Source organism: Myotis davidii, unplaced genomic scaffold (genome assembly GCF_000327345.1).
Source record: "Myotis davidii unplaced genomic scaffold, ASM32734v1 scaffold415, whole genome shotgun sequence".
In the NCBI taxonomy this organism is placed as follows: Eukaryota; Metazoa; Chordata; class Mammalia; order Chiroptera; family Vespertilionidae; genus Myotis; species Myotis davidii.
In genome coordinates, this window is record NW_006287951.1 from 5037477 (window position 1) to 5046464 (window position 8988).

The 8988-nt window shown below is 58.1% G+C and overlaps 1 protein-coding gene across 1 annotated transcript in view; it reads left to right on the top strand.

The window, feature by feature from the left end:
- Nucleotides 1–8988, top strand: part of ESYT3 (extended synaptotagmin like protein 3) — a gene marked incomplete at its 5' end in the record, with an annotated part of 41542 nt that overhangs the window by 25601 nt on the left and 6953 nt on the right. Inside the window, 10 exons of the mRNA XM_015561360.1 lie at nt 1046–1166; nt 2970–3140; nt 3760–3842; nt 4921–4969; nt 5409–5498; nt 6108–6170; nt 6265–6327; nt 6844–6912; nt 7428–7514; nt 8166–8315. Of these exons, the coding sequence (XP_015416846.1) occupies nt 1046–1166; nt 2970–3140; nt 3760–3842; nt 4921–4969; nt 5409–5498; nt 6108–6170; nt 6265–6327; nt 6844–6912; nt 7428–7514; nt 8166–8315 (946 nt within the window). The remainder of the gene's footprint in view (nt 1–1045; nt 1167–2969; nt 3141–3759; nt 3843–4920; nt 4970–5408; nt 5499–6107; nt 6171–6264; nt 6328–6843; nt 6913–7427; nt 7515–8165; nt 8316–8988) is intronic.

Sequence of the window (8988 nt, forward strand, 5' to 3'; positions counted from 1 at the left end):
GGGGGTCCCTGGGAGAACACAGGTGTGTGTGGTGGTGGCTGAGTGGGTGTGGATGTACATGAGCGGTGAGAAATGTGTGGAGAGAAGCCCATGAGGCCGCCCCCACCATGGCCACAAGCACAGGCTGGGCGCGGGCGGTGCTTAAAGGGGCACCAGTGAGGAGGAGCTGGTCTGGGAAATCCCTCCTTCCCGGGGCTGGCAGGGAGGGTGCTGCACCCAGAGCCGCGGGCCCCCAGCAGAGAAGGGCTCCAGCCCTGTGTGGACACAGCCCCAGCAGGGAGGGCCAGCTGGGCCGGCCAGGGCACGCACCGCTGGCTCGCCAGGCGTGGGCAGCTGCCCCCCACCTGCGGGGAGGAATCCTCTTCTAGGGACTGTCCCTGCGCCCTCTCTGGGGGATGGAGTCAGCCAGCAGAGGAAGAGAATGTGGGTGTGATGTCAGGGACCAGAGGGCTAAGGTAGCGACCACTCACCCAGCATTTACTGGGTGCCAGGCACCGTCCTCAGCCCTTCACACATGTAAGTCATCCTCGTAAAATGCTAGGGGGCAGGTGTCTCGCCAGGCGTGGGCAGCTGCCCCCCACCTGCGGGGAGGAATCCTCTTCTAGGGACTGTCCCTGCGCCCTCTCTGGGGGATGGAGTCAGCCAGCAGAGGAAGAGAATGTGGGTGTGATGTCAGGGACCAGAGGGCTAAGGTAGCGACCACTCACCCAGCATTTACTGGGTGCCAGGCACCGTCCTCAGCCCTTCACACATGTAAGTCATCCTCGTAAAATGCTAGGGGGCAGGTGTAATTATCCTCGGGTTAGGGATGAGGAAACCGAGGTCCAGAGCGGTTAGCAGGTTCCCCCAGGTCACACAGCCCCTGCGATGCTAACACGGCGTCAGGTCGGCGCTCTTAGCTACCAGGCAGGGCTCGGCTGCACGCTCCCGAGCAGGGCCCTCCCTGGCGCTCTGCTCCTGTGCAGGCTCCGGGGATGGGTGGAGGGACAGGCGGCCTGGGGGAGGCAGTGCCACCTCTCACAGCTGGTCGTGCCCACTGTCCCAGTGAGATGTCAGACAGCCTGCTGGAGGACCTCATCGCCGCCCACCTGGTGCTGCCCAACCGCGTGACTGTGCCCGTGAAGAAGGGCTTGGATGTGACCAACCTGCGCTTCCCTCTGCCCTGCGTGAGTACCCGCACCAGCCAGGGCCCAGAGCTGGGGATGGATGGCTGGAGGGAATGCATTCTCACGGGGGTGGGGGGCACGTGGCACCTCCAGTTTACAGGGCGAAGACTGAGTCTTGGGATTGACTTGTCCAAAGTCACCCATCCAGGGTCGGGCGAAGCCCAGGCGGCTTCCTTCCCGGATCCGGGTACCGTGCGGCCTGGGTTGGGGCTGGGCAGTCAGCCCGGCCCCAGGAGCCTCCAGGAGCTCCCAGCCTCCTTCAGGGACATGAGGCTCCGACTCCATCCTCGGGGTCTACTGGGAAGGAGAATGGTGGAGCCAGCCGGGGGCTTCCTTGGGTGCTGAGCCCCACTGCCCCCTCTATCCTGGGCCCAGCTAGGGAGGCCCTGAGGACAGCCGTGGGGCTCCCTACAGAAGGGGCCCTGAGCCCTCAGGGCTGGGAGCCGGGGCCCCAGGAAAGGGGAAAGTGCGCACTTCACCATCAGCACCAGGTGGGGCATCAGCCTCCTCAGGCCGTGAGGGCGAGGGACCGGCTCCTGTCGGCCTTCCCACGGGGAGTGTGGCTCCATCCCACCAGGCGAGGCAGGCGCAGACTAACAGTGCGACGCCACCACCTGCGCCACAGGCACTCACTCCTCAGGGGTGTCCCACGCCAGCGGTGCTGTCAAGCGGCCGCGACTTAGACTCACCAGGAACCGTGCCTGTGTGTGTGGGACACCAGCTGCCCACGAATGTTTGTATTGATTTGTTTCACTCCATTTGCTATTTCCAGGGTTTAATTTTTACCTTAACTTTACAATCACATAAAAGCATGTGCATGCTTCCAACGTGCAATATAAAGACCAAGTTATAGTTTGAGGAGTCGGGCTTCTAGCCCTTGTCCCTCCACCTCCTCTGCCTCTTCTCCCTGGAAGCAGTGGTCCCCCTCCCCCCGATTTCTCACCGTTTGTTTTCTAAGAGGCAGATACGCCCCCGTGTTGGTGTGTGCATATCTGTCCTCAGGTCCCTCGTTCCTCGGCGGACGGCCGCATAGCACTTCCCCCGCCTTGCTGCGTCAGGCCGTGTCCTGGGATCTCTCCCTGACTGTGTGGGTGGAGCCCTCATTCTGGGGCCACCGGTTGCTCCACGTGTGGGCGTGCTGCACCTATTTCACCGGTTCCCCACTGACACACAGTTGCGTCTTGTGTTTTGCTGGCACGAATAGGCTGTCAGGACATTCTCACAGTATGGCTTTAGGGCTAGAAAGGGGGAAGGCTGGGTCCAAGGGAAAAGACATACGTACTTACTGGTATTTAAAAAGAAATAGTTCCAGGCAGGAACTTGGCTCTGTTCTCCCTTAAGACATGGCCCGGGGAGGGGGGTTGGGTGAGACAGGGCTGGGCTTCTAGGAGGCAGGGACCCAGCAGCAAGCAGTGCCCACGGGCTGTGTACACCTGGGCACTGGGCAGAAATGACACTGGAGGTCAGTCTCATGCCGGTTACAGACAGGAAACCTCAGGGGGCTTGGTTTGCCCTGGTTGTTGGCATAGGTGAAATGGCTGCCGTGGAAGAAGCCATTCCCAGGGCAGGGTGGGGAGGCCAGGAGTGTGGGCGGGGCACTGAGGTGCAGTGGTCAGAGCTCTGGGCCGGGCCATCATGTGCTGCATGGCCTTGGCCAGGAGGCTGCCGTCTCCCCATCCAGACCCAGGAGAAGGTGGGGTGGGCTGGGCGGGGTGGTGTCTGAGGCTCTGGCCTGATAGTGTGGGCCTCGAGGGCTGACGCAGCCCAGAAAGCAGTGATGATCCCTGCACTGGGCGTTTCCAGGGGGTGATCAGAGTCCACTTGCTGGAGGCGGAGAAGCTGGCTCAGATGGACCACTTCCTGGGGATCCGAGGCAAGTCAGACCCCTACGCCAAGGTGAGCATCGGCCTGCAGCACTTCCGCAGCAAGACCGTCTACAAGAACCTGAACCCCACCTGGAACGAGGTGTTCGAGGTGAGGGCTTCCACTCTGGGTCGTGCTGGGGACAGGCGGCCCCTTGCCCTCATGGGCCTCACCTGCCTGTGGGGCAACACTGGCCAAAGGAGTGGGCCTTGGGGACGGGCAGGATGGGCTGCGTATCCCTCTTCCCAAACCCCCGTGCTCCCAGAGGTGGGCTGCGGTGGCCCCGGAGGGACAGCTTATAGATGCGCTTCCTGTCCTTTCCCCCATCAGCTGTGTTGGAGGCTTTCAAATCAAAGTAAAAGGGAAAACATCACGGCAGTCCTGCCCCCTCCTCTCAGCCAGAGCCAGACACCAGGGGCTGAAGCTCTCCCTTGAGCTTAACCACACCCCCTACTCCCTGGAGGCCCCACGGCCTGTGAAGTGCCCTGGAGGCTGCCAAGCACACCTGCAGCTGCTGTGCCCTGAGCACCCCCATGGGTCGCACTCGCCTCTCCTCTCCCCACCTGCCGGGGAGGGCTTCTCCCAGGAGGGCTTCCCGGGCACTGAGGTGGCCGGCCTGCCCGGGCTCCAGCTGGCAGCTGTGGAGCTGAACCTGGCTCCCAGGGGTCACGGGTGAGTCTGCTTCACCCGCTGCCGTGGCCGGCGGGTCACGTCCCCTCTTTCCTTCTAGTTCTTAGTGTACGAAGTCCCTGGGCAGGACCTGGAGGTGGACCTGTATGACGAGGATCCTGACAGGGACGACTTCCTGGGCAGGTGAGGAGGCCTGAGCTGGGCCTGGGCGCTGGGCCGTCCACACCGCCCTCCTCCATTCTCCTGAGTGTTCCGCCCTGGACTCTGGGCCCAAGGGATAGAGAGGACCCAGGGTTTATGTGCCGCAGGCCGTGCTTTCTGATCTCTTAATAATGTACCCAGAGGAACCTTTGGGGCAGGGGCAGGGGCAGAGCTGACACGGATGGCAGGTCCCCAGTGTCAGGGAGACCTGGCCACTCGGGGGGCAGCACACAAACTCGGGGTGTGTGAAGACAGACACGGCCAGGCTGGGGCTGCCGGTCCCAACGGCCCACTTCCAGGTCCTATGAGAGCCTTAACCGGAGTGTTCAGTGGAGAACTGAGGTGGCAAAGCAAGAGCCTGACGGTGTGCCCCGCCTCAGAGGACACTGGCTGAGTGTTTGAGTAAACTTGCCGTCGCCAAACTAGAGGATGTTCTGCAGCTTTAAACACTGAGCAGGATCCGCGTGTGGACCTGGAAGACGTCCGTTATGTAGTCGGCAGAGGGGCAGGCGGGAGTGACCTCAGTTCAATTCACCTTCCCAGGGGGACCCTTGTGTGTGTGTGTGTTCGTACGTGTTCATGGACACAGCAGGCTGCTCACCCTGCTCGTCTCCGAGGGCTGGGACTGGGAGGCTGAAACGAGTTTTACACAAAGCTTCATACTCCCGTGTTGTTTAGCCCGTTTCCGTGAACACAATTTTAGGAAGAACGAACAAAACCAAGTGGGAGGGGCACAGCCTGACAGCCTGAGAACCATCAAGCAAGCCGATGCTGCTGATCTTTTTACTCATCTTAGTAATTTTCATAATATTGCAGGTTTGAAGTGTGGCTTGTGATTCATATTTTGTGTAACTGATTTCAAGTGTGTTTGGAGCTCAAACACACTTCTAACAGTTACATGCAATTAATTTCCCCCCTGGCTTGAGTCAGGGAAGGTGGGAGGCACGCTGAGAATGTGGGTGTCACCTCTTTGCACACACATGCCAAGATCAGGGTGGGCCGCCACACGGTCCGCTGCTGCCTCCTGGGAGCCGAGCTGACGCCTCCCTGTGTATTCCAGCCTGCAGATCTGCCTCGGGGATGTCAGGACCAACAGAGTGGTGGATGAGGTAGAGTTGTGCGTGCAGCCCTCCCTGTGGACAGCCCTCGCAGGATGCTTCAGCCCAGCTGGTCTATGAAATGGGCCCCTCCCATGCTGAGCCACACATACTGGTCTCCAGGGCCAAGCGCTGGGCGAGACACAGATGGGTCCCGGGACCTTCCAAGGCCTGGGTGGGAAGAAGTTTCCCTGGAAGGCCCCGACCAAGGACCTCCAGCGGGGGATGGTCACACTGCAGGGCTGGGCCTGGGCAGGAGGGTTTGTCCATCCCAGGAGCACTTCCTCCTAACCCGCGTCCCAGTCCCTCAGCCCAGAGTCTGCAGTGCTTCCCCCTTTCCCTGAGCCTCTATTGGGGCCCCACAGGGTCCCAGAACTGAGCTGCCTGTGGAGGGTCAGTAGCACCTCCCTGGCCCTGGCCCCAAGCTTTCCTTTCTCTCATCTCCCCGCAGTGGTTTGTCCTGAATGACACAACCAGTGGGCGGCTGCACCTGCGCCTGGAGTGGCTTTCACTGATCGCTGACCCTGAGGCTCTGACTGAGGTGAGTGCAAGGTGTTGGGGCTCCCTAGCAGAAAGCAGGGCTGGTCACGTGTGGGCTGAGCCCCCAGACCTTGCTTAATCTTCGGGCCAGCCCCACCTTTTAGAGAACCTGTCCCTCAGCCCTGTCTCCACACAGGGCAGCTCCTGGTCTCTCTCTCTCTCTCTCTCTGAGCATCTCAGTCTCCTTCAGGGAAGCTGGGATCCTTAAACGCTGCTGGTGCCTGTCAGCCTAGACCAGTGGTTGGCAAACTGCGGCTCGGGAGCCACATGCGGCTCTTTGGCCCCTTGAGTGTGCCTCTTCCACAAAATACCATGTGCGCACGCGTACACTGTGATTAAAACTTCGTGGCCCATGCGCAGAAGTCGGTTTTCAGCCGGGGCAAGTCTACTTTGAAGAAGTACTGTTGATATTTGGCTCTGTTGACTGAGTTTGCTGACCACTGGCCTAGACCACAGGGAAAATCCACCCTGTGTCTGACCCGCACCTGGCGTGCTGCAGTTGGGTCTCCGCGCTGACAGAAAAGCTGGGCTGAGGGATCTTCTCAGCAGCCTGGAGGGCAGGGGCTGGCTTCCCTCCACGGGGGACCTAACGAGGTCTGTCTGCTTGCAGGACCACGCGGGCCTTTCCAGTGCCATCCTCGTGGTCTTCTTGGACAGCGCCTGCAACCTGCCGGTGAGTGGTGACATGGTCAGGGTCACACACCCGCCTGCCTTGTGCCCCCCTTTCTAATGCTCACTTGAAACGGAGATGTCTTCTTGTGCTGCAGAGAAACCCTTTTGACTACCTGAATGGTGAATATCGAGCCAAAAAACTCTCCAGATTTGCCAAGGTGAGAGTGTGTGTGCGGCTGAAAACCCGAGAGCAAGTCAGAACTCCTTTTCCCCAGAGTAACCGCAGGCCCATGTTTTCCGGGCGAGTCTGCGCACACAGCCTGGGTTTGGCAAGAGCTGTCCTTGTCAAATTTCCTGGTGCCAGGCACTGGGCTGGGCAACTCATCCCCCACATTCATCGTGCCCGCGAGACACGACCGTGTCCGATTTTATTGCCATTTTACAAATAGGACCTGGAAGGTTAAGGCCTGGGTCACACACATAAGGGAGGAGCTGGAACTTGAACCCACCCTGTGTGTCTCCATAATGCCAGGGAGCCAGAGCCTGTACCCAGCCAGCTCACTATTCACGGAGGCCCCCCTGGGGTCAGCCCTGTCCAGGTGCTTGCACAGTGATGGCAGCAGCTGACTGGCCACAGGTCCCACTGATGCTCCTGAGGCTGGGAGTGGGGGGAGGGTGTGCATCTTAGGCTGACACTGATGATGCCACCCTCATTGTGATTTGTCCCCTCACAGAACAAGGTGAGCAGAGACCCTTCTTCCTATGTCAAGCTATCTGTAGGCAAGAAGACATATGTGAGCAAGGTAAGACAGCTTGGTGTATAGCCATGGGGTACGGAAACGGGGGCCCCAGCCCTTCTCAGGGAGAGAAGCAAAAGACGAGGGAATTAGCTTACACTGGATGCCAAGTAGGTGCCAGGACACATTCTAGACACTTTATATTTTATTTAGTCTCTAGAGTAACCTCACAAATAGTGTCATAGTTCACGAATCTGAGGGAGAGATCAGTGACTTACCCCAGGGCACATGCTGGAAAGCAGCAGAGCTGGGGTTCAAGTTTAGGCGTGACTCTAAGTCCTTTCCACCACCCCGTCTCCCAGTCCAGCAGCAGAAACCTCCCTCCCAAGTGAGCACTACGCTCACATGACTCTCAGCCCCTTTAAGTCTGGCTGCTCCGCCCTAATGCCTCCCACAAGCATGTGTGGGTCTGCCCATGGGCAGAGATGGCCACCAGAGGTCCCTGGGGGCTGGAGTGAGCGCACAGGTATCCTGCTCTGCCCAACCAGACCCTTTAATGGCCTCTCTCCCTCTGTCCCCAGACCTGTCCCCGCAGCAAGGACCCCGTGTGGAGCCAGGTGTTCTCCTTCTTTGTGTGCAGTGTGGCATCTGAGCAGCTGCGTCTCAAGGTTTGCTGGCGGTCGGGCTGTTGGATCAGAGCTGGGGTGTCTCGGCCAGGAGGGTGGGAGCTCGAAGTGCACCTCGAGCAGGTTCCCCTGGCCAGTCAGCCCCGCCCCAAGGCCTCCCACATCTCAGGGAGGCTGGTGCCAAGGTGACTGGGTAAAGGCTGTGGGCACACCCCTCAGGTCCCTTGGCTCTCCCGGTGAAAACCTTTCTGGCTGTTACACAGCACCCAGAGTGGCCAGTGTTGAAATCTACTCAGGACATTTCTGATGTATTTATTTATTTTAAAATGTTAATTTTCACAAAAGATCTGTGGAAGAGCGAATGGAGGATTAAACAATGATGTGTCTGAGACCTTGGGATCTGGGGTCTCAGCCTGGTGTCCGGTCATGGAGCAGCAGAGCTCACCAGCCCTGAAAGCCTCAGGCCCGTTGTCTCCGACACACTTGCCTTATGGAGACCCTAACTGCCTCTACCCTAAGTCCCTCTCTTCCTGACGGAGGCAGGGAGCAGGCCTGACCCCATTCCCAGTTTTCAGAACAGGACCAGAGGCCAGTAGCAGCACAGTACATGCTGACAGAAGTGAATTAGACGTGGCCGGGCCCAGAGGGTGGTGGTGGTGATGATTCTCATTTTGTGGCTGGCCCGCTGCTCAGGTCCTGGATGACGACCAGGAGTGTGCTCTGGGAGTGCTGGAGTTACCCCTGTGCCAGATTCTCCCCTATGCAGACCTGACCCTCGAGCAGCGCTTCCAGCTGGACCACTCGGGCCTGGACAGCCTCATCTCCATGAGGCTGGTGCTTCGGGTAACTCTCTCCCTTTCCTCGTCCCCCCTTCCCCCCCCCACCCCCCACGGGAGGTAGCGGGTGGAGCTCTGGTACAAGGTAGATGGCCCCAACACTTAAGTACTTGCTCTATGTTGGGAAGAAGCTAGGAGATGGATTCATATTTTCCATAGTTTTGGAATATTATTAGCCATTACCTCTTCTAATAGTGCCTCTCCCATTCTTTTAATCCTTCCATGCTGAACCTTCTCATCATCTTCATATTTTCTATTTTTTGTCTCTTGGTACTCTATTCTAATTTTTTCAGATCTATCTTCCAGTCCACTAAATCCTTCTTTGGCTATGCCTAATCTGCTCTTTAACCTGTTCATGGTCTTTATTTCAAAGGCTATTCTTCATCTCTAACTTTATTTCATCTTAAGTCATTTGAAAATACGTTTAAGGCATATTACCTGAATTCTATTACCTGAAGATCTTATGATTTGAATTTTGTTTCTGTTGATGCTTTTTCATGATGACTCATTTCTGTGTTTGGCAACTTGGGTTGAAACATGGTCAGTGTTCCTTTGTGAGCTGGATTGAGGTTGTTCACTTCCAGAGACTCTGCATTGCTGCAGCCAAGAACCTCAGGGGAACTACAAATATGGGTTCCTTTTTGTTAATTTAGGTATGGATTTTTAGAGAAAGAGAGGGA